Below are 25,045 nucleotides of genomic sequence, written 5' to 3'. Positions count from 1 at the left end.
TGGATCCCAGGGATGGCCCTCAGCTCGCTCCAGATGGTGTGATGAGCTGGGCTCTCTAATGAGGGACCTTATGCGGTTCAGTGCGCACCCGGGAGCTACACCCTTTTCACCACCAGAATTTTTAAAAAGACCAAAAAAAAGAAAAAGGATCCTTTATTTATTTAAAAAAAAAAAGCCTAATGTCTTCCTTACAAAGGCATTTACTTGAAGTAACACTGGCGTAGGACTCGCACGAGCCACGTCCTCCCTCCACTGGACTCCGGGAAAGCCTGCGCAGGCCCCGGGCTGGCCCAGCTAAGCCGCCGCTCGGAGCGGACCATCCCCGAGGCCTTTCGCGGTCCGGTCGCAGCGCGCAACCCTCTGGGGCGGCAGCCGTGTTTTCTCGAGGCCTGGGCGTGAGGACTCGGGTCCTCATGGGAACACCGCACACACACCGTGTCTGGTTTGACTCGGTGCCAAATCGGAAACACTCAGCACTGCCTGCACTCACAGCAGCCCCGCCCCTCCAGCCCTGGCCCGCCCCCGCCCCGCCTGCAGGCTCCGCCCCTGGGGTCCACACGTTCCCAGCAGGCGCCGCGCGCGCCGTCGCCCCGCCCCTCCATTCCACCCACCCTTTTATTCCGCCCCGCCCCTCCATTCCGCCCCGCCCCCTCGGGCCCGCACCACCCTTTTGTTCCGCCCCGCCCCTCCGTCCCGCACCACCCCTTTGTTCCGCCCCGCCCCTCGGGCCCGCCGCGTCTCTCCTTTCCACCTGCCACTCGGGCCCGCACCACCCTTTTGTTCCGCCCCGCCCCTCGGGCCCGCCGCGTCTCTCCTTTCCACCCGCCACTCGGGCCCGCACCACCCCTTTGTTCCGCCCCGCCCCTCGGGCCCGCCGCGTCTCTCCTTTCCACCCGCCACTCGGGCCCGCACCACCCCTTTGTTCCGCCCCGCCCCCGGGTCCGCCCTGGTCCTTGCCGCGCTGGGACATGGCGGAGTTGGACCTCGGGCAGCACTGCCAGGTGGAGCACTGCCGGCAGCGAGGTGATGGCGGAGTCGGCCCCGCTCGGCCCGCACGGACGGTGGGGCGGGGGAGGAGAGGCCTGGGCGGGCTTGCCTGCGGGGCGGCAGCGAGCTGCGCAGGCGCGTCTCTGAGGGAGGGACACCCGTGGTCCCTGTAAGGGAACCGGCGGGTCCTGGGAGCACCCGTGCGAGCACCTGGGCTTTCGAGCGCGCTCTCCGGCAAGTGGCGCGGGGGAAACCGGAGCTCCCCTCGGGTCCGCCGCCTCCCCCAGACTCTTGTCTGGGCCGCGGCTCACTGCCAGCCGGAGGCGGCAGGCTGATGCGTTTTAACTGGTTTCACGGGCTCCCCCCGAGACGAGCTTCTGGGGCGAAGGCCACCGGATCTCGGAGGGAATGCCCGCAGGCCGTGGCGCCGGGCGCTGCCTCCCGCGCGGTCACGCTCGCCTCCCGATTGCCGCCGGTCAGCGAGCGTCCGCCGAGCACTTAGTCTGGCCTGGGACTACGTAAGGCTATACAACGCGGTCGTTTCTCGGGCGGCTTTCAGACCGGTAGGTGCATCACATCAATGATGATGTGATCTCCGACCCTGCGCTGGGAGGCCTGTGATCCACGGAGCCCATCGAATACCCAGCGCGGGGCTGCGGGGCCCAGGCTTTTGGATTTCACGTCTACAGGCAGGTTCCTGAAACTTCGCAGCACGCAGCAGGCGCAGCCCCTGACGTCTGGGCTTCACTCTCCCTGTGCGCTGTCACACTTGGCTCACACTGAAAGAGGGTGGCAGATAGCTTTCATCTCCCTTTGCGGTTTCAGCCACTGGTGGCAGGTACCTGAGTCATTGTCGAGAAGGACTCTGAGGTCCAGCCTGGAGTAGTGGGAGTGCCACAGTTGATGAGTGTGACTGCTGTGGCCTGTGGGCAGGACAGCATTCCTGCCAGGCTCTTGTTACTTAGAGCACTCTGTGCATATACCCTTCCCTGGCTGTGCTTGCCAGCCCTTCAGCAGGTAAGACTCTTTGCTTCCTTGAGCATCTTTCGTAGGGAAGCTTAGCCAGTTGGTTTTGACTGTAAGCTATATATCTCTGGTGTGCCTGATTCACCGTAATACATTATATCTGAAATGAGGCCAAGGTCTAGCCCTTGTACTAGTGGATGGACAGAGGATGGATAGAAGGATGGTGTGGGGTGTCAGGAAATTATCTTGATTGTCACTCTTCCCCCTGAGTATTCTTGGTTTGCATCTCATATTTACATGGTTGCTACAGGTCTCAAAACAGCAAGCAGGTACAGTTTTTCCAGTTTGGGAGAGACATCAGAGTTTTGCAGAGTATATGCTTCAGTTTCCATCTTGTTGACAAATGTATACACACTTTCTTGGTATGAAACATGCTCCCAGAATCATGTAGTCAGAACAACAGTGACAGTTCATTAAGCCCAGTTCGCAGGTGAAGGAATAACTGTATTTGGGCCCTCTTGTCCCACAAGCAGACTTACCCAGGGTCCCTTTCAGTTATAATAAGGTCCTTTCTTTCTGTTACTGGTTGAGATAACCTGTCTGATGAGATATTTGAGCCTAAATTGTAGCTTTCTCTAAAGTTCGATGTCTTTTGTTCTCACTTTGTAAAAGTGGTGTGATTGGCTATGAACTAGAATGTAATATGATGTACATTGAAAACAATCTAGAGACTAACTGATTATTTCTGGTGGTTAATAGTCAGTTGCCATTGGGAGTGGATACCTCCATGTGCTTTCCAAAAGTTCTGTTCCTAACTTAGTTGTTATGTAGTTAGTTGGTTAATTCTAACTTAGCTATTCCTAAATAGCAAGGAAAAAGACAGTTGAGGGTTAAATTTTGCAGTATCGATCAGTCTATCTATTGAATTTCTAGAATTTCTTTAAAAACATTTCCATCTAGTCACCATGGGATTTTTCTCGGATTGAATATATTCAAGATAAGTTAATTGTTGTAATTATCTTAGGAATTATAGTTACTTTCCTACTATTCATACCTTTTACTTATATCATTTGTTTTTATAATTACCTGTGAAGTAGAGCACAGATATATACACACAAACATATACACAGACACTATATACTTACATTTGTATTTATTTCTATATTACCTAATAATAGAGCTTTGCTTTTGTGTATGTGTGTGTGTATATATGTATATGTGTGTGTGTGTTTACATATATAATACGCTATACTATAAGATATATTTATATATAAAATCTCTGAAGCTTTACTATTAAGTAACTTGCCTAGTATTGCTAAATTAGTAAACAGTGGAATCAGAATTGAAACCTAGGTTTTTCACTCAAAATGCAGGGTTTTTGCACTATGCAGTCCTCAAAAACAACACCTACTAAATCTGGGAAACAAACCAGAAAAACCCAGAACTTTTTTTTCCGGATTTAGCATGCTACTACAAGTAACATTGATCTAGTATCTAGTAACTTTCTCCCAGAGGACTTGAGGTTGTGATGGTCTTTGTTTAACCACTACTTGCTACACTTGGTTGTGTCTAAAGGATAATTCCCTGTGGAGGTGGCTCAGTACTTGCAGATTCTTTTTGCTTAAGAAAACTAAATCAAAATCAGATACTGACCAGTACATATAACATTTTCCCTCAATTCTAGATTTTCTTCCATTTGTATGTGATGGTTGTTCAGGAATATTTTGGTAAGTTATGTTTTTATGCAGGATTTTGAGTAATTTTACTGTTTGTAATATGAGATTTATTTCTGGATAGCAGAATAATTTAAAATAGCTCTTACTTTAGCCATTGATATTTGATACTCATTATGGTAATCACTTAGAAAAAAACAGACTAGTCATAGGCTGTGATTACTTGTGCGTATATTTGGCTAATCTTTAAACTTCATAGATGGCATTATCTGTGTGCTCTTTTATGTAAAAGTTGTATTTGTGTCTTTTAATCACAAGGAGAGAACATGTCCACATTCTAAAGAATATGGGAAAATCCAGTTAATGATTATTACTCTTTATTTTAATTAATAAAATGAAAGTAGCCCAACTGATATATTTCTTAAATTGGATATCACATGTCCTTTGCATGTACTGTTAACATACAAAGTAAAACCTGGAACTAAACAAGGACTTTGGAAAATGTATTATCTTTGTAATTACGCTTACACGTATCAGGCATTTAATTAATTATTTATTATTTTAAAAAATATCTTATTGAGTTTTAGAGCGAGAGGGAGGGAGATAGAGAGAGAGAGACATCTATGTGAGAATGAAGCATTGATCAGCTGCCTCCTGCACACCTCCTACCGGGGATGGAACCTGAAACCTGGGCATGTGCCCTGCCCCGAATCGAACCAGTGACCTTTCAGTGCATGGGAAGATGCCCAACCAACTGAGCCACACTGGCCAGGGAAAGAATGTAATTTATTAACCAGAGCACTGAAAGAGCAAATTATTTTCAGAAGATTATTCAGAAAGATTCATTAGAAGTAAAGTAATGCATATTTTAAAATCAGGACTAGAACACGCCTTTGGTCTATTATTGGTGGTTTTGGAGAAATGACAGGAACCAAAAGATTTTTTTGTGTTTTCACAAACATGAAAGCACTCAGAGTAAAGGTAATTTAGAATGGTGAATTGATGTTACTCATAGGAAGTTGAACAGCTGTGTGTGTGTGTTTTTTGTGTTTTTTTTATCCTCACCCGAGGACATTTTTCCATTTTTCTTCAGGTAGAGTGGGAGGGAGAGAGAGAGAGAGAAACATCGATGTGAAAGGGACACATTGAGTGGTTGCCACCCGCCCGACCCCAACCGGAGCTGGGGATAAACTGCAACTGAGGTACATGCCCTTAGCGGGAACTGAACCCTGGTCTCTCTGGACCACAGGCCCATGCTCTAACCGCTGAGCCAAACTGGCCAGGGCTGAACAGTTGTGTTTTAAACCTTTTGGGGCAATAGATGGTCTATGTTGATCTGGCGTTTCAGTTTATCCTTATACATAGGGTTCTTAATGTAGCATAAGTGTAATTAATCTTAAGGATACTAACCATTGAAATATCTCAAATTTTATATTATCTTTACATGATTTGATTGCATTTCAATAAATACTATTTTTTAAAATTATTTAAGCCTTGAGCACAGACGCAGAGAGTCGCACGGCTGTCCTGAGGTATGTTCATAGTTCTCTCTGATCACACACATTTGTGTTTATGGGCTTGTCTTCCGATCTTGGAGAGGTTTCAAACCAGTCCATGTACAGCAGGTTAAAATTGGGGTGAATAAGCTAATTACAGGTAGAGGCTCTGCTTCATTTATATGATTTTTCTCAGTTTGTTTTAAAGAAAAACTGGTCTAGAGGTATTTAAATATTTTTATTCTCATAATTCTTATTTCTTTACACTTCAGCTCTGTTTACGTGGCCCACTTGCAGCTTTAGGCTCTGTATTCACGGATCTAAAATTGAATTAACACCTTCATCACATGCTCCTTCGTTCCCTCCCCTCTTGTGCTCATTTTCACTGCTGCTTGGTGTCAGGGATTCATGGCAATGAGTTGTTTTGAATCAGTCAGCCTTGGACTACCAGGAACAAATCTATGAGCCAGCAAAGCCCCATTCCAACTCTGAGCAAATGGAGAGATTTTACAAAGGGCTGGCAGATAGAAGCCAACATATCCTCTTCATTATTGATAAAAGATAACGTGAACGGCAAAGGATAACGTGAACAGAGCAGGGCCCAGTAGGTGTGTGAAGAGAGCCAGGATTAGGCAGCTTGCCTGCAGTCGCAGCAGTGCTGGGCCAGGTTAGGCCTCCTCCTCAACTTCCAAGTTTAGTTCCAAGAGGAAAAAAAGAGAAAGCTTAAGCCTACCACACCTCCAGTGGTTCTCTCAAATCTGACAGAGAAGTGGCCCTGCTTCCCTTGGGTCAGAGAGAGGCCAGAAGTTAAGCTGAATCCAGTCCGTTTGGAGGGCAGCATTTGCCTCACACTTTCCAGTGGACATCTGTTCCTGCCACCATCTACCAAGCACCTTACCAAGGATGTGACAACTGTTCTCTCAGTTACAGAAAACTAAGGTGTGATGGGCTTCCGTCAGATCTGGCTCCATGAAGTTTAGATGCTTTATCTGAGGAAATTGAAAATTAACAATGTATTGGCATTACCCAGGATTAACTGGAGGGAATGCTCAGTTTTTTTTATTCCCCACCTGAGGATATTTTTCCATTTATCATCAGATAGAGTAGGAAGGAGGGAGGGAGAGAGACCGAGAGACAGAGAGAAACATCAATGTGAGAGAAACACGACTAGTTGCCTCCTGCATGACCCCAACCAGGGCCAGGGATGAACCACAACCGAGGTACATGCCCTTGACTGGAATCAAACCCGTGACTCATTGGTCTGTGGGCTGATGCTCTACTGTGAGCCACACCGGCCAGGGCCATCGGTGTGTCCTGTACAGTTGTAAACTGGCCCGGGCTTTCCTTTTTCTCTGAACGTCTCTCAGTTAAATAGTGGAGAGAAATCCTTTACCTCGACACTGTGGGAACAGTTTGGAACATAGTTAAGTTAGTTTCAACAAGATGAACTATCCTTTATAGAGAGGACTGTCCTTTGTAGATTTCAAGCAGGTATTTCCCTAAGTCATTCAACTCTGGAAACTAGTTACCTCATGCAGGTCCACCCAGGTTTGGAAGTTCACTTTAAGCCCCTTCACTTTTGTGAAAGGCCCACGGTAGTATCTCTTGTGCTAACTGAAAGAAATCAAAGCAGGTTTTCACTTTTACGAAAAAAGACAAAAAGTGAAAATAGTGTTTACCATTTGTTTTGCAGTGAGCCATTCACTATACAGACGGTGTGCACCTAAGCTGTGAGAGTAGCCCTCCCCTGCTCCTCCCCAAGAACCACACTCAGCATCTCAGCAACAGGGCACCACAGCTTCGAACTGTGTCTGAGCCTCCGGGAGACCCATCTGGGGTCTGAGAACACTGAAAACTTTTTATGTACATTACTGGCCATTGCTTCTTCACTTTGCACTATTTCGGCTTACAAAAAGTTTCATAGGAACGCTCAACTGCTTTCGAATAGTGGGGACACCTGTACCAAAACAGCCTGGCTGATCTGGATTGTTTTTAATCTTATAAAATGTCATCTTCCTCTGATGTAATATTTACTGTTAATACAACATTAAACACACCGTAAAGATCAGTATATCATATGAAAGTTGTCTTTAATCCTCTGTCTCATAGATAAGCATATAATTTTTAAGTGTTCATTTATATATATTTAACAACTTAAAATTTGTGTAGAAAGTAGGTATGACTTGCCATTTGAGGGCCAATGACGAGATGATTCCCTGAGCTTGTCATCACAGGGCATCTCTGTTGGACTGTTATGGAAGTAGAAGACTAAAGTTATAAAGGGTAACTGAATAGTCATTTTAACTTGACTTAGAAGATAAATATACCACAGTGGGGAAAGTATGAAAATGTAGAATAGTCAATACATAATCATTTCTCACACAAATATTTATTATTTCTTTTGTGGGAGTGTCTAAAATTGCTCTTATAAGTTTAAGCAAAAATAATATGAATGCTGCCTTCCAAAATAGATGTGTTGATTTACTGTCCGTGTGAAATATGCCCCTTTTTTATATACCTCTTCAGGTGACTGTAGTCAAAGAGAGGCTGCAGCCAGAGACACAAGCCTCGTGCGCATGCTCGTTGGAGGGCTGCGCCGAGAAAGCGCCGGTGCAGGTCGTCTGCCCTGCCTGCCAGCGGAGCTTCTGCCTGCGGTGAGCGCGAGCGTCCCCGTGTGCCCGCTCACTGTGTGCAGGGGCTCCAGCTGGCGACCCTCTTCTGTCGCCCACAGACACCGTCATCAGTCAGAGCACCGGTGTGAAAAACTGGAGACCGCTCAGCCTCGAATGGCCGCCACTCGGAAGCTTGTTCAGGACATCATTGGCGAGTATCGGGAGCTGGTTCCCTGCTTTCCTCCGCTGTGCGCTCCCGCGGTCCCCAGGCCCCTGCTCAGCCCGCCGCCTCCAGCCTTCCAGCGCGGAGGCGTGCTCGCAGCCCCGTGACACCACCTTGCCCTAGATTTCGACGACATTCTTGACACGTGTTTCTCACAAGGCTCCCCAACCAGAGAGACTCTGGAAACTGTGGGAGCCCCTACCCGATGTCTGGCTGGGCCGCCTGGGTCCCTGGCCTTCCTGCGGCTGGGCCGCGGGGCTGGCGGGGCTGCAGCGCGCTCCTTCGGGCTCCAGGCGCCCCATCAGAGCCTCTGCGCCCTTCAAGCTCTCCCTGGAAGCCGCAGTGATTGGATTAAACAGGCTTCATTTGGAAAGAAGCAGATAACTGAGTTTTTGATGTGGAGATTGCTTAGATCAACCGCAGGGCCCTTTTCCATTGAGAATGTAAACGTAGTCCTGCACAGTGGATGTGCCTCTGGATGCGTCCACTTGTGGAGTTTGCCCGTTTCCGGGCCATGGTAAACAAGTAGTAATTCATAAAGCTCTCGACAATGGAATGTAAACATTCTTGTGTGCTTGTGCGCTATTCTTACTTCTTAGGTTCCAAGACGGGACAGACAGCGAGAAAGCGACGGAAAGGTGCCCAGAGTAGTGCCACGGCGGCCAAGGTGGCCCTGATGAAGTTGAAGCTGCAAGCCCATGGGGACCCGTCCTTGCCGCAGGTGGGCCTCAGAGACCTTGGAAACAGGAATGTTTAAATATAGCTGACGGCCGCTCTTTGCCCATTTTTTCTGTTGGGTTCTTTGGCACTTTTTTTTTTATAGGTTTCTAAGATTCTTTAGATGTTCTGAATTGTTTGATTACATGTGTTGCACATAGCTTTTCTCAGTCTGTGGTTTGTCTTCTTTGTTTTTGATTTCTTCAGTTGTCCAGACTTTAAAATTTTTAATATGTCCGAGTTTATTAACGATTTTCTTAAGATTTGTACTTTTTAAAATAAGTTATTTAAGATATTTTCTTTTAAAAGATTTATTTTATTAATTTTGTTTAGCTCTGTATTCCATTTATAACTTAACTGTAAGAAAGTAGAAGTGAAGATTTCCACAAACTCACACATACCCGAATGGACTACCTTACCTACTGTCATCACAGAAGCTACTGAGAGTTCGTCCTTGTGGTTACACCTCTGTCACCTGCCAGGTCCTACACGTGTGAGACCAGTTTGGGAATCTCAGTTCAGTTCCTCTTTTCCTATCTGTCTTTGTGTCAGTTTCAAACTGTCCTAATTGTCATAGCTGTACAAACAGGACAGATCTCTCCACCTTAGTATTTGCTTTCAGCTGTGTCTGTTCTTGACTGTTTATTCTTTTTTTTTTTTGTTAACCCTGACCGATGCTATTTTTTCATTGATTTTCTTAGATAAGGTGAAAGGGAGAAGCACTGATATGAGAGAGACACATCAATTGGTTGCCCCCTGCACACACACCTGCTGGGGCAGCGGATGAAGCTGCATCCCAGGTACCTGTCCTTGACTGAGAATTGAATCTGAGACCTTTTGATCCTAGTGCCAGTGCTCTAACCACTGCGCAAATCAGCCAGGACAACTGTTTATTCTTTTGTAAAAACTTTGGGATCACTTTGTCCTGTTCTATGAGATTTATTGATCAGAAAGTGTGCTTAGTCCTCTATGAGAACAGGTGACCTCTTTAGGATTTCGACTCTTATCCAGTTTTTCTGTAGGTCTTCTTTTCTGTCTTCAAATAACATCTGTGATGCTTACCATACATATCTGCATATCTTTTCTTAGGTGTATTCGTAGGCTCACCATAATTTTTGCTGTCATCATAAATAATAACTTTTTAAAAATTAATGTTTTCTTAATTGGTTGTTTGTTGTCCTTATATCCAGTAAAGAAACCTCTAATTGTCCATAATTCTTATACATTTTCTTGGATGTTTTCTGTACAATTGTACTTTTTGCAAATGACAATTTTGGGTTGTTTTTCTTTTTTTTTTTTAATTTTTCTATTTATTTTTAGAAAGAGAGGAAGAGAGAAGGAGAGAGAGATAGAAACATCAATGAGAGAGAACATTGATTGGCTGCCTCCTGCATGCCCTCCACTGGGGATCTGGCCCATAACCTGGCACATAACTGGGAATCGAACTGGCAACCTCTTGGTGCATGGGTTTACACTCCATCACTGAGCCACACCAGCTGGGCGGGTTGTTTTTTCTTTTCTTAATTTTCCTCTCACTCCTCTACCTTTTGGTCATTATTTGTTTTAATGCGTTGGTTGAGCTTTCCAGAACAGTATTGAATAATATGGGTAATAGCAGGCATCTTCAAAACGTTTCTGATTTTAATCCAAATTATTCTGAAGTTTCAATATTAAATTTTATCTTTACTGCAGAGTTTTTATAGTAGCCTTTATCAAGTTAACAATATATCTTCCTATTCCTAGTTTGTTAGGAATTTTTATCATGAAGAGATATTAATTTTTCTCTTATGTTATTTTCCCACATCTAATAAGATGATTGTTTTGAGGTGTTTTTCTTTTTTCCTTATCAATGTGATAAATTATGTTGATTCATTTTTCTGCCATGAAATCATCCATATATTCTGGGATTAACCACTTGACTCTGGTATATAATTATTATTCTTATTTTTTATTTATTCTTTTAATTTAATTAATTAATTTATTTTTGTTACAGATATTTCTCATTTTCCCCCACTGATACTTCCCTCCCTGCCTCGTCCCCAGCTTTGTTGTCCATGTTCATTGTTCATGCATACATGCATATAAGTTCTGTGGTTTATCTCTCCCTCACCACCCCTTCTTTTGGGGCTTGTTAATCTATACCCCACTTCCATGTTTCTGGGACTACCCCATTTCTCAGACTGTTATGGTCATTATATTCCACAAATAAGTGAGATCATATGATACTTGTCTTTCTCTGTTTGGTTTGTTTCGCTTAGGATGACACTTTCCAGGTCCCTCCATGTCATCTCAAAGGATAAGAGATCTTTCTTTCTTACAGCTCCATAGTACTCCAGTGTGTATATGCACCACAGCTTTTTTATCCATTCGTCTACTGATGGACATTTGGGCTGTTTCCAGATCTTAGTGATTGTAAATAGTGCTGCTACAAACATGGGGATACATATATTCTTTCTCATTGGTGTTTCAGGCTTCTTAGGGTATATTCCTAGAACTGGGATCACTGGGTCAAATGGAAGTTCAATTTTTAATTTTTTGAGGTAACACCATATTGTTTTCCAGAGGGGCTGCACCAGTCTGCATTCCCACCAGCAGTGTACTAGAGTCCCCTTTTCTTCACACCCTCACCAACACTTGTTGTTTGATGATTTGTTGATGGCGGCCATTCTGACAGGTGTGAGGTGATACCTCATTGTTGTTTTAATTTGCATCTCTCTGATGATTAGTGATGATGAGCATTTCTTCATATATCTCTTGGCCATTTGTATGTCCTGTTTGGTGAGGTGTCTCTTTAGGTCCTCTGCTCATTTTTTAATTGGGTTCTTTGTCTTCCTTTTATTGAGTTGTATGAGTACTCTATATATTTTGGAAATTAACCCCTTATCTGATGTATCATTGGCAATTATGCTCTCCCATACAGTGGGTTGCCTTTCCATTTTCATGGTTGTTTCTTTTGAGTTTGATGTAGTCCCATGTGTTCATTTTTTCCTTTGTATCTGTTGCCTTAGGTGATGTATCAGAGAAAATTCTGCTGTGTATGATGTCTGAAATTTTGTTGCCTACATTTTCTTCTAGGATTTTTATGGATTCATGGGTCACATTTAAGTCTTTTATCCATTTTGAGTTTATTCTTGTGTATGGTGTAAGTTGATGGTCTAGTTTCATTTTTTTCCATGTAGCTGTCCAATTTTCCCAACACCATTTATTAAAGAGGCTGTCATTACTCCATTGTATGCTCTTGCCTCCTTTATCAAATATTAATTGAGCATAACATAATGTCTTGGGTCCATTTCTGGGTTCTCAGTTCTGTTCCACTGGTCTATATGCCTGTTCTTATGCCAGTACCAGGCTGTTTTGATTACAGTAGCTTTGTAGTATAACCTGATTACTGGTATTGTGATCCCACCTACTTTGTCCTTCTTTTTCAAGGTTGCTGTGGCTATTCAGGGTCTTTTTTGGTTCCCTACTTTTGAAGTATTTGTTCTAGTTTTGTGAAATATGTCATTGGTATTTTGATGGGGATTGCATTGAATCTATAGATTGCTTTGGGTAATATGGACATTTTAATGATGTTAATTCTTCCAGTCCATGAACAAGGTATGTGATTCCACTTTTTTATGTCTTCCTCTATTTCTTTTTTCAATGTCCTGTAGTTTTCTGCAAATATGTCCTTTTCTTTTTTGGTTAAGTTTATTCCTAGGTATCTTAATTTTTTTGCAGCAATGGTAAATGGGTTGTCTTTTTAGTTTCTCTTTCTGTGAGTTCATCATTGGTGTATAAGAATGCCATCGATTTCTTGACGTTAATTTTGTGTCCTGCTACTTTGTCAAATCCATTTATTAAGTCTAGTAGATTTTTGGTGGAGTCCTTAGATTTTTCTATGTATAATATCATGTCATCTGCAAATAATGACAATTTCATTTCCTCCTTTCCAATTTGGAACCATTTTATTTTTATTTCCTGTCTGATTGCTGTGGCTAAGACTTCCAGTACTATGTTAAATAGGAGTGGCGAAAGTGGGCATCCCTGTCTTGTTCCTGTTCTTAAGGGAAATGCTTTTAGTTTTTGCCCATTGAGTATGATGTTGGCTGTAGGTCTTTCATATATGGCCTTTATTGTGTCTAGATATGATCCCTCTATTCCCACACTGCTGAGTGTTTTTATCAGAAATGGATGCTGGATTTTGTTGAATCCTTTTTCAACATCTATTGATATGATCATGTGGTTTTTAGTCTTCATTTTGTTTATGTGGTGTATCACATTTATTAATTTGCAAATATTGTACCAGCCTTGCATCCCTGGGATGAATCTCACTTGGTCATGGTGAATAATTTTTTTTGATGTATTGCTAGATTCGATTTGCTAGTATTTTGTTCAGGGTTTTGGCATCTATGTTCATCAGGGATATTTGTGTGTAGTTTTCTCTTTGTAGTGTCTTTTTTTGGTTTCCAAATTAGAATTATGCTGGCCTCATAAAAACGAGTTTGAAAGTCTTCCTTCTTCTTGAATTTTTTGAAATAGTTTGAGGAGAATAGATGTTAGTTCTTCTTTGAATGTTTGGTAAAACTCCCCCTTGAAGCCATACGGGGTTGGGCTTTTGTTTGCTGGGAGAGTCTTGATTACCTCTTCAATTTCCTTAGTTGTTATTGGTCTGTTCAAGTTTTCTGTCTCTTCCCGGTCCAGTTTTGGGAGAGTGTGTGTTTCTAGAAATTTGTCCATTTTGCTTACATTGTTGAATTTGTTGCCATATAATTGTTCATAGTATTTGTTAACGATCTTTTGTATTTCTGTGGTGTTCGTTGTTACTTCTCCTCTTTCATTTCTAATTTTGTGATTTGGGTTCTCTCTCTTTGTTTCTTGGAGAGTCTAGCTAGGGTCCATTGATCTTGTTTATCTTTTTAAAAAACCAGCTCTTTGTTTCATTGTTCCTTTGAATTTTTTTCTTGGTTTCTATGTCATTTATTTCTGCTCTGATTTTTACTATTTCCTTCCTTCTACTTGATTTGGGGTTTTCTTTTTGTTTGCTCTCTAGTTCTTTGAGTTGTGAAGTTAGACAGTTTATTAGGAATTTTTCTTGTTTCTTGAGGTAGGCTTGTAGTGCTATGAACTTCTCTCTCAGAACTGGTTTCACTGCATCTCATAGATTTTGTGTTGTTGTGTGTTCATTTTCATTGGGTTCCAGGAAGTTTTTAATTTCTTCCTTGATTTCCTTGGTAACCCATTCATTGTTTAATAACATGCTATTTAGCTTCCATGTGTTCCAATGTCTTTGCATGTTCTTGTTGCAGTTGATTTCTTGTTGCATGCTATTGTGATCTGAGAAGATGCTTGATATGATTTCAGTCTTCTTCAACTTGTAGAGACTTAGTTTGTGTCCTAACATGTGGTCTATCTTTGAGAATGTCCCATGTGCACTTGAAAAGAAAGTGAATTCTGTAGTTTTGGGATGTGATTCTCTGTAAATATCTATTAAATCCATTTGGTCTAGTGCTTCATTTAGAGTCTGTTTCCTTGCTAATTTTTTGTCTAGAGGATCTATCCAGTGATGTCAGTGGGGTGTTGAAGTCCCCTACTATGCTTGTCTTGCTCTTTATTTCTCCTTTGAAGTCCTCCAGAAGATTTTTAATATATTTTGGTGCTCCTATATTGGGTGCATATATGTTTATCAAGGTTATAGCTTCCTGTCGGATAGATCCTTTCAATGTTATGTAGTGGCCTTCTTTGTTTCTATTTATAGCCTTCATTTTGAAATCTATTTTATCAGATATGAGTATTGCTACCCCAGCTTTTTTTCCTTTCCGTTTGCTTGGAAGATTTTTTTCAATCCCTTCACTTTCAACCTATGTGAGTCTTTTGTTGTGAGGTGGGTCACTTGAAACAACATATAGATGAGTCATGCTTTCTTATCCAATCAGCTACTCTGTGTCTTTTTATCGGAGCATTCAAACCATTTACATGTAAGGTGACTATTGATATGTACTTATTTATTGCCATTTTTGTTTAGTGTGGTTATGTTTTTCTTCTTGTTTCTTCTACTAATTACAGCATTCCTTTTAACATTTCTTGCAGTGCTGGTTTGGTACTAATGTATTCCCTTAGCCTTTTTTTGTCTGGGAAACTCTTTATTTGACCTTCTATTTTGAATGATAGAGTAGTCTTGGATTCAGATCCTAGTTTTTCATGACCTTGATTACTTCATGCCATTCCTTTCTGGCCTGTTTTTGTTGAGAAGTCAGCTGAGAGCCTTATGGGGTTTCCTTTGTAGGTAACCTGTTGCTTATCTCTTGCTGCTTTTAGGATTCTCTCTTTGTCTTTAATTTTTGGCATTTTAATTAGTATGTGTCTTGGTGTGGGCCTGTTTGAATTCTTTTTAGCTGGGGCTCTCTGTGCTTGAACTTGAATGCCTTCTTCCTTCACCAAATTAGGGACATTTTCTGTCGCTATTTCTTCACATATATTCTCTAACCCTTGCTCATTTTCTTCTTCTTTGGGGACTCCCATGATGCAAATATTGTTACATTTCCAGTTGTTCCATAGTTCTCTTAAGCTGTCTTCCTGTTTTTTAATTGTTTTTTCCTTTTGGTTTTCTGATTGGTTGATTTTTTTCTACCCTGTCTTCTAATTCACTAATTCATTGATCCGGTCCTCAGCTTCCTCTACTCTGCTGTTTAGTCCTTCCAATGTGTTCTTTATTTCTGCTACATCATTCTTTATTTCTTCTTGGTGGTTTTTAGTTTCCATTTGGTTGATTTTCAATGTTTCTATGTCTTTACTCATGGTGTTGATGTCCTTACTCATGCTGTTGATCTTCCTCAAGATCATGGCTTCGAATTCTAGCTCTGTTAACTTGCTTAACTGCTCCTCATTTATCTCATCTTTGGTAGAGGTCTCTTGTTCTTTTATTTGGGATTTGTTTCTTTGTTTCATCATTTTGGCTACCTTCATGGGCTTTGGAACCTGCCAAATTTTCCCTGTGAGTGTTGGTGTTCTGTTGTTTGTGGCTCCCTCTCCTGGGTTTGGATGAACGTGCGAGGACCCACGTTAAACACTGCTTTCAAGTCTTACTTTCCTGGGTAGAGTTGCAAGCCCAGAAATGGTTCAGTTATCCTCTAGCTTTTTGCCTGGATGCTATTAGTCGTTATTACTTGAAGAGCCTTGGATTTTCAGTTGAATGAAAAACTCCCTCAGGTGTTCAGCTTAAGGGGATTTCCCGATGGTGGGGCAGATGCTGGTTGTTAATGAGCCTCAGTTTGCATTTCAATGGCCCACCTGGGTGGGGTTGAATCTCCAAGGGAGGGGCTGCTGCCTCTCCCTAGAGCCCTGGGAAGGAGTAAGATGACCACTGTCCTGCGTCCTGTGTGGTCACAACTCAGCAAAAGTGCTGAGCGCCCTCCAAATCCGAAGTGTCCCTACACAGTTTCAGTCCTGTCTGCCCTCTCTTTGCTGAAGTCCAAGGTGAGTTGCTGTGGCTATTTTAGCACTGTGTCCTGGCCCTCTGCACTGTTGAGTTGGCTTGGGAGTTTAACCCCAGGGCGCTACTGTCTGTGGGCTCCCAGCCCCTCTCTTGCGCCTCCGCAGTCCTACCAGGATCTATTTGGTGTCCCTGGTTATGTGGTCCTCCAAGCTGCATTTCTGTTGCTTTTTCCTGACGATTTGTCTTTATTTTAGTTGTAATTTCAGTTTGGTCCTGGGAGATGGTCTGTGTAGCTCCCATTCACTCCGCCACCATTGTGTAATCAGAAACTGTATTTTTTAATATTTATGTTTCTTATTAGATATTTATAGTTTTTCTTGTATTATTACTACCTGTTTTGGTTTCATAGATCCTTATTCCTTTTTATGGATATTGTTGCTTAATTTATCTCATTGTGCATCCTAAATAACTTTTTAAAATGTCTTTTTCATGTTTAGTTACTTTCATCTTAGATTTGTTTGGAAATTTCCGTGCAGACTGTGCATGTACGTCCTGGATAGGAGCTTCTGTGCCTCTCGCTGTGCCCATGCCCCTTTCTGATTTCTCTGTGATAGTTGATCTCCGGGATACTTATTTCTGTTTTAGGTTAGGCTATATCTTTTTAATATTCTCTTTTTATGTTTATACTCTTATTACTTTGATTTTTGGAGCAGGAGCTACTGTTCTAGAGTTGGTCCGAAGCTTGAATTTCAAATGATTTTTTGTTTTTCTTTTTTAATACTTGTTATATGTAATAACATTCCCCACTGGTCTTGGACAACTCTAAATTCTTTGGTATTGGGATGGGAATTGTCTTGAACCTCATATTTCTTAAAATGATTATAATCTTGCCTGGCTGGTGTGGCTTCATGGATTGAGCGTCATCTCATGGACTGAGAGTTCCCAGGTCTATTTCCGGTCAGGGCACATGCACAGTTTGCAGGCTTAATTTCCAGTAAGGGGCATGTGGGAGGCAGCCAATCGATGTTCTCTTTCACATCAATCTATCTCTCTAAAAAATCAATAAAAACAGCCTGGCCAGTGTGGCTCTGTGGTTGAGCGCCGACCCATGCACCAAGAGATCACCATTTCTATTCCGGTCAGGGCACATGCCCAGGTCATGGGCCCAATTCCCAGTGGGGGCCATGCAGGAGGCAGCCAATCGATGTTCTCTCTCATCCACGTTTCTATCTTTCTCTTCCTCTCTCTCTCTCTAATATCAATAAAGTTTTTTTAAAATCAATAAAAACATATTGAAAAATAATTATAATTTTTCCTCTATGACCTAGAGATGCTCCTTTTATATCAAAAATTTTATTATAACAGGAATTGGTCTGTATAGCCAGCAGTTTTTTAAAGCTATTTTTAGGAATTAAGGAAGATTTGAGGCCAAACACCTTTATTCTTATTCTTTTTTTCTTTTGTGCATTTATTAATTTAGCAAGAAAATACAATATAAGGAAGCATATAGGATATATAATACTAGTGGAAGCATCCAAATCTCCAACAAATACTTCTCTTTTTAAAAAAAAAAAAATGTTTTTATTGATTTTTTTTAGAGGGAGAGAGAGATAGAAACATTAATGCAAGAGAAACACGGATAGGCTGCCTCCTGCGTGCCCCCTACTGAGGATCGAGCCCACAACCCAGTCATGTGCCCTGACCAGGAACAAAACAATGGGACTACGCTCAATCCACTGAGCCACACCTGCCAGGAAAATACTTCTCTTTTATTGGTATGGTACTTGTCTATGTGTGTGTGTGTGTATTTATATATATTTTAGCTTCCTTATTCTCATAAGTTCTGTTGTTTGTAAGTACATTGTGAGGTCTTTCACATGAAAAGACATGTTCTATGTTTCAGGGATCTTTCAGTTGCAGGCAACAGAAGCTTGATACAACTAACTTAATCAAAACAATGTTTTTTCCTCGTGTGATGGTGGTGGTATTGATCTGGTCTCCAAAGAAGACTGAGTTCTAGGACTTCGATGCAGTTGAAAAAGTCCACGTGTCCTTGACTTTTCTCTGTCTGTGTTGGACGCATTCTTTCCCATTTGATGAGAGTTTTTTCACATTGGTCCAGGAGAGGCTGAGCAGCTGGGGAATAGCTGCAGACAATTCTAGGGTTAATTCATTAAGACTTAAGAAATCTGGCCCAACCGGTGTGGCTCGGTGGTTGAATGTTGACCCATGCACCAAGAAGTCATCCGTTCGATTCTCGGTCAGGGCACGTGCCCAGGTTGTGGGCCCGATCCCCAGTGGGGAGCGTGCAGGAGGTGATCAATTGATGTTCTTTCTCATCAGTGTTTCTATCTCTTTCTCCTCTCCCTTCCTCTCTCTCTAAAATCAATAAAGAAAAAAAAAAAACAGAAAAAGAAATCTGGAAAAAGAGAGCTCCCAGCTTTTTTTTTTTAATCTTTATTGTTGAAAGTATTACAGATGTTCCTGGTTTTTTCCCCCATTGATACCCTTCGTCCCACTCCTACTGCCCCCCAGCCTTCACCTCACTGTCTGTGTATGGTATGCATATAAGTTCTGTAGCTCATCTCTTCCTGCTCCCCCTCTGAGGTGTGTCAGTCTGTTCCCAACTTCCATGTTTCTGGATCTATTTTGATTGTCAGCTTATTTTGATCATTATTTTCCACAAATAAGTGAGATCATGTGATACCTGTTTTCTCTGACTGTCTTAGTTCACTCAGCATAATACTCTCCAGGTCCCTCCATGTCATCTCAAAGGATAAAAGCTCTCTCTTTCTTACAGCTGCATAGTATTCCATTGTGTAAATGTACTACAGCTTTTTTATCCACTCATTTACTGATGGGCACTTGAGCTGTTACCAGATCTTAGTGATTGTAAATAGCACTGCTATGAACATAGGGGTGCATATATTCTTTCTGATTGGTGTTTCAGACTTCTTAGGATATATTCTTAGAAGTGGGATCACTGGGTCAAATGGCAGTTCTATTTTTTATTTTTTGAGGAGACACCATATTGTTTTCCATAGTGGCTGCACCAGTCTGCATTCCCACCAACAGTGTACTAGAGTCCCCTTTTCTTCACACCCTCACCAACACTTGTTGTTTGATGATTTGTTGATGGTGGCCATTCTGACAGGTGTGAGGTGATACCTCATTGTTGTTTTAATTTGCATCTCTCTGATGATTAGTGATGTAGAGCATTTCTTCATATGTCTCTTGGTCATTTGTATGTTCTTTTTGGAGAGGTATCTATTCAGGTCCTCTCTCCATTTTTAAATCGGATTCTTTGTCTCCCCTTTGTTGAGTTGTATGAGCACTCTATATATTTGGGGTATTAACCCCTTATCTGATATATGTTAGCAAATATGTTCTCCCATACAGTGGATTCCTATTTCATTTTGATACTGGTTTCTTTTGCTGTGCAGAAGCTTTTTAGTTTGATGTAGTCCCGTGTGTTCATTTTTTCCTTTGTTTCTCTTGTTCTAGGCGATGTATTGGTGAAAAATCTGCTAAATGTGGTATCTGAGATATTGCTGCCTACATTTTCTTCTAGAATTTTCATGGTTTCATGACTTACACTTAAGTCTTTTATCCATTTTGAGTTTATTCTTGTGTATGGTTTAAGTTGGTGGTCTAGTTCGGGTTTTTTGCATGTTGCTGTCAAGTTTTCCCAGCACCATTTATTGAAAAGATGGTCTTTACTCCACTGTATGCTCTTGCCTCCTTTGTCAGATGTTAATAGAGCATAATGTCTTGGGTTGATTTCTGGGTTCTCTGTTTTTTTCCCATTGATCTATATGCCTGTTCTTGTGCCAGTACCAAGCTGTTTTGATTACAATGGCTTTGTAGTATAATCTGATATCTGGTATTGTGATCCCTCTTACTTTGTTCTTCTTTTTCAGGATTGCTATGGCTATGTGGGGTCATCTTTGATTCCATATTAACTTTTGGAGTTTTTGTTCTATATCTGTAAAATATGCCTTTGGTACTTTAATAGCGATTGCATTGAATCTGTAGATTGCTTTGGGTAGTATGGACATTTTAATGATGTTGATTCTTCTAATCCATGAACAAGGTATATACTTCCACTTTTTAATATCTTTCTCTATTTTTTCAATATCCTGTAGTTTTCTGAGAAGAGGTCTTTCACCTCCATAGTTAAATTTATTCCTAGATATCTTAATATTTTTGTTGCAATGGTCAATTTTTTTAGTTTCTCTAAGTGTTCATTATCTATGTATAAAATTGCCATCATTTTCTGGATGTTAATTTTGTATCCTGCTACTTTGCCAAATTCATTTATTAAATCTAGTAGTTTTTTGGGGGAGCCTTTAGGATTTTCATGTCATCTGTGAACAATGACAGTTTTACTTCCTCCTTTCCAAATGGATCCCTTTTATTGTTTCTTCTTGTGTGATTGCTGTGGCTAAGACTTCCAGTACTATATTGAATGAGAGTGACCTAAGCGGACAGCCCTGTCTTGTTCTTGTTCTTAAAGGAAATGCTTTTAGTTTCTGTTCATTGAGTATGATGTTGGCTATAGGTTTATCATATATGGGCTTTCTTATGTTCAGGTATGATCTCTCTATTCCCACTTTGCTGTGACTTTTTATCGAAAATTGGTACTGGATTTTTTAAAATGCCTTTTAGCATCTACTGATATCATATGATTTTTATCTTTCATTTTGTTTATGGTAGTGTATTACATTTATTGATTTACAAATATTGTACCAGCCTTGCATCCCTGGGATGAATTCCACTTGGTTGTGGTGAATACTTTTTTTGATATATTGCTGGATCCAATTTGCTAATATTTTGTTGGGGATTTTGATGTCTATGTTTATCAGGGATATTGGTCTGTAGTTTTCTTTTATTGTAGTGTCTGTATCTGGTTTTGGAATTAGGATTATGCTGGCCTCATAAAACGAGTTTGGAAGTCTTCCTTCTTCTTGAATTTTTTGAAATAGTTTGAGGAGAATGAGTGTTAGTTCTTTGAATGTTTGGCAAAATTCATCTGTGAAGCTAGCTGATCAGCCCTGGACTTGTTTGCTGGGAGGTTTTTATTTTTTTTATTACTGCTTCAATTTCATTTGTTGTAATTGGTCTCTTTAGGTTTCTGGCTCTTCCTAGTTGAGTTTGGAAGATTGTATGATTCAAGGAATTCGTCCATTTCACCTAGGTTGTCCAGTTTGTTTGACATATAATTGCATTGTTCATAGTATTTTTTTTTAATAAACCCTTGTATTTCTGTGGTGTCAGTTGTTACTTCATCTCTTTCATTTATGATTTTGTTTATTTGCACCCTCTCTCTGTGTCTTGGTGAGTCTGGCTAAAGGTTCATCAATCTTGTTTATCTTTTCCAAGAACCAACTCTTGGTTTCATTGATCTTTTATATTGTTTATTTAATTTCTATGTCATTTATTTCTACTCTGAATTTTATTATTTCTTTTTTTCTACTTACACTGGGTTTTCCTTTTTTTTCTCTAATTCTTTAAGTTGTAGGGTTAGTTTATTAGAAAATTTTCATGCTTTTTGAGGTAGGCCTATAATGCTACCATCCCCAGCTTTTGAATGTCAGATCTCAGGAAAATACCTTAGTTGGCCTAACTGAGAACACATACCTGTCTTTGCATAGATCACCCTGGCCAGGGTCTTGAGTCCTATTTCAGGCATGCAGGTGGATGCTGGCAACCGTGTTTGGCATTCGCACTAACAGTCAGAGGGTGATCCCTCACAGACCAGGAGAAAAGAGGAAGAAATGCCACCAATCAAAAACAGATGTCTAGTTCATGTATGTGATCTGTATTATAACTTCTTTTTTCTTACAGACAGAAAGAATTTACCTGCAGGTTTTCCTACCCAAGGGGAGCAAGGAGAAGAGCAAACCAATGTTCTTCTGCTCCCAATGGAGCATTGGGAAGGTCATTGACTTTGCAGCTTCTTTAGCCAGTCTCAGAAATGACAACAACAGATTCACAGCCAAGGTAATAACTGTTGGTAATAAATTTTTCCTGGGAGTTTTAGGATATGCTGTACAAGCATCTTTATTTATTACTATATTTCTCTCTCAACAGAAATTAAGGTTGTGTCACATGACTTCAGGAGAAGCATTACCCTTGGATCATTCGTTGGAAGCCTGGATTGCTAAGGAGGATTGTCCTTTATATAATGGTGGAAATGTTATCTTGGAATATCTTAATGAGGAAGAACAATTTTTAAAAAATGTCGATTCTTACTTGGAATAGTCATTGAAGGATTCAATCCAGGAACCATGAGGAAAGTTCTACATGAAGTCATTTTCTTTTACTACAAATACTATATATAGTTTTATTTTTAAACGTTGTATTAAAATTATTTTCATTGTCATAATGTCCATTATCAGTTCTGTATGCATGGAATTTAAATTTTTTCATTGCAGTTAACTGTGAACTGACACTCAGTTATTGGTGGTGGTTGTACTCGATTAGCTTTCATTTGGAGTGCTGCCATAACAACAACAAAGGGGCGTTGCTTGTTTGGCCGTGAGCTGTTGATTGGCCGGGACTCTGCTCCATGTCCCTTTGCTCTGGGGTCCACAATGAACTTTAGATGTCCTTTCTGGGACATGGCTGAGCTCACGGCAGAGGAACGACTCTCAGAGGATACATGCTTGGCTCTCGCCGTAAAGTAACATGGCCCAGCGTATAGCTTCCCGTGTGCCTGCGACATGGAGCGTGCACTGATGTGTGTCCATGAATCAGAGGGACGGAGATTGTCTCATTCTCTCTTCAAAGGTTTTGGATGAATCTCAGGCCTGGGAAGGGGACGTGATTTTCCTGCTGTCCTCCACCTGCTTTGGGGCGTATCTCTGATAAAGGTTTTCTTCCAGTTTGTATGAATGTATTACAAATGAGAAGAAAGGTGGGTAGCTCAACTTGATTGCAGTCTTTTTATATCTTGTACCAAGGAAAATACATGCCAAAGTAATTCTACTTTACTGATGCGTGAAAAGTAATGCTTCTGACTCACGTGTTCCACCCTCAGCAAAGCACTACTACGTGGAAGGAACAGGATGACTTCTGTGTAGTCTTTGTCCCTTTTGTGTTTTAATTGTCATGGACATGCACAGTGGCTTTAGTTTAATTAAAGGAATAAACTTGGAATGTTCATAACATCTTTAATTTTTTCTTCATGTTACTTTCAATCAAGGAATGGAGGTAGCCTCCAATTTACATCAGCTGCTTATACATTCATTTATTAGTGTGTTTATTTGGGTACCTACTAAGGGTAAGGATTTGATTTTAGTTGCTGTGGTAACTACAATGCAAAGAGTGTGGCACGTATCAAATGAACAGATGGGTAGTTAGTACAGCTGTGTTCCAACAGCTTTTATCACAGACTATACGACCAGAAGTAACAATACTCCTTACATTTATTTCCAAACACCAGAAAGTTTCCATACTAACGAACACCTTAGCACGTGTCCTAATTGCCTGCATGTGGTAGGGGATCAGCATGTTTCACGAATCAGCTAAACATAAATATACCAGGGAAAGTCCCAGTGGGGTTGAGAAGAGGGTGAGGAGGGCTGGCAGACTGAGTGGCATGGGGGAGGGGTGCAGCAGCAGGCCTGTCGGTGACTGGACAGGAAGGAGAGCAAGGGTGTGGAGGAAGGACTTGTCTCAGTGGGCATCTGCAGCGAGAGGTCAGTTTCCAGGTAGAGGGAAAGCTTGTCGGGATGGCAGGTCCCAGCCCCCAGAGGCTCCAGGGCCCAGGCCTCCAGCATGAGCTGTGTCCTAAAGAGAACGGGTCATGGGCAAGAGAAAGCTCTGACTGCCAGATCACTGACATCAGACAGCTTTCGGACTTGCCTGTAGTGGTCCCACGGAGTACGCTCGATGAAATTTTAGGGTTTGATTGTTCCCACTCCACCCCAGTGTCTCCCCACGTGCTGCAGACAGCCAGAATTATACGTGGAAAACCCACAAATACTATTAAGTTCAGACACTGTAGCTGTGACAACAGTATGGCACAAATGAGCATCAGGAATGGGGTCAGCCAGTAAAGCATGTGAAGGCTCGACCATCCGGGTCCGTCTGGTTTTATTCCCTGCAGATGTTGGATGGGGGGACTCAGGACCTCGTGAAGGGGAAGGGTGCAGACGGGTGCCAGGAAGACAAATGGAAATCCTTACACCTGTGACCTGGGCAACAAAAAGTGTGAGTTAAAGTATTTGGTTACATACTGTAAAGTTGGCTTTGGTTTTATAAAAAGTTTTTGCTTTGTACTTGTTTTGTTTTTGTCTTTTTATTTAATTTAATTAATTTATTTATTTATCCTCACCAGAAGACATTTTTGCATTTATCTTCAGCTAGAGCCGGAGGGAGAGAGAGGGAAATATCAATGTGAGAGAGACACATCAAGTGGCTGCCACCCACATGACCCCAACTGGGGCTGGGGACAAACTGCAACCAAGGTATGTGCCCTTAGTGGGAACTGAACTCAGGACTCTGCTCCGCAGGTCGACGCTCGAACCGCTGAGCCAAACCAGCCAGGGCATGTTTTTGTCTTTTTAAACTAGGGACAGTCTCTGGGAAATTAACCGTGATATCACCGAAACATTCGCCCCAGTCCCTATTTCCAATGGCACGATGTCCCGAAGTCCATGGAGGATAGTTTATGGACTATAGGGTCTATTGCATTTACGAAATTTAAAAATTTCAAAACATTTTAATGAAACATTAAAAATGTTTTTAATTGCAGTTGACACTCAATATTATATTAATTTCAGGTGTAGAGTCTACTGTATTTGAAAGACTAACATACATAAGTAGAATTTTTTAAAACATTATAAAAATGTCCAGTAAAATTGCTTTAACAGTTTTTAAGGAGCAAATATTATGATCTAAAAATACTTCCTCCAAAGAAGATCAAAAATATGCTCAATAAAATGTCAATT

At 41.4% G+C, this 25,045-nt stretch overlaps 1 protein-coding gene across 1 annotated transcript; it reads left to right on the top strand.

Moving 5' to 3' along the window:
- Positions 1 to 936: 936 nt before the first annotated feature.
- Positions 937 to 23,267, top strand: ZFAND1 (zinc finger AN1-type containing 1). Its single transcript, XM_036264361.1, has 8 exons — positions 937 to 1,023; positions 3,638 to 3,680; positions 5,119 to 5,158; positions 7,649 to 7,776; positions 7,854 to 7,945; positions 8,557 to 8,678; positions 21,936 to 22,091; positions 22,182 to 23,267. The coding sequence occupies exons 1-8, from the start codon at positions 969 to 971 to the stop codon at positions 22,350 to 22,352; spliced, it is 807 nt and encodes a 268-aa protein (XP_036120254.1). The 5' UTR covers positions 937 to 968; the 3' UTR covers positions 22,353 to 23,267.
- Positions 23,268 to 25,045: the final 1,778 nt, after the last annotated feature.

The sequence above is a fragment of the Molossus molossus genome, unplaced genomic scaffold (assembly GCF_014108415.1).
Source record: "Molossus molossus isolate mMolMol1 unplaced genomic scaffold, mMolMol1.p scaffold_m16_p_16, whole genome shotgun sequence".
NCBI lineage: Eukaryota > Metazoa > Chordata > Mammalia > Chiroptera > Molossidae > Molossus > Molossus molossus.
The sequence above is the reverse complement of the archived record's forward strand: the minus strand, read 5'-3'. Positions and strand labels throughout refer to the sequence as shown.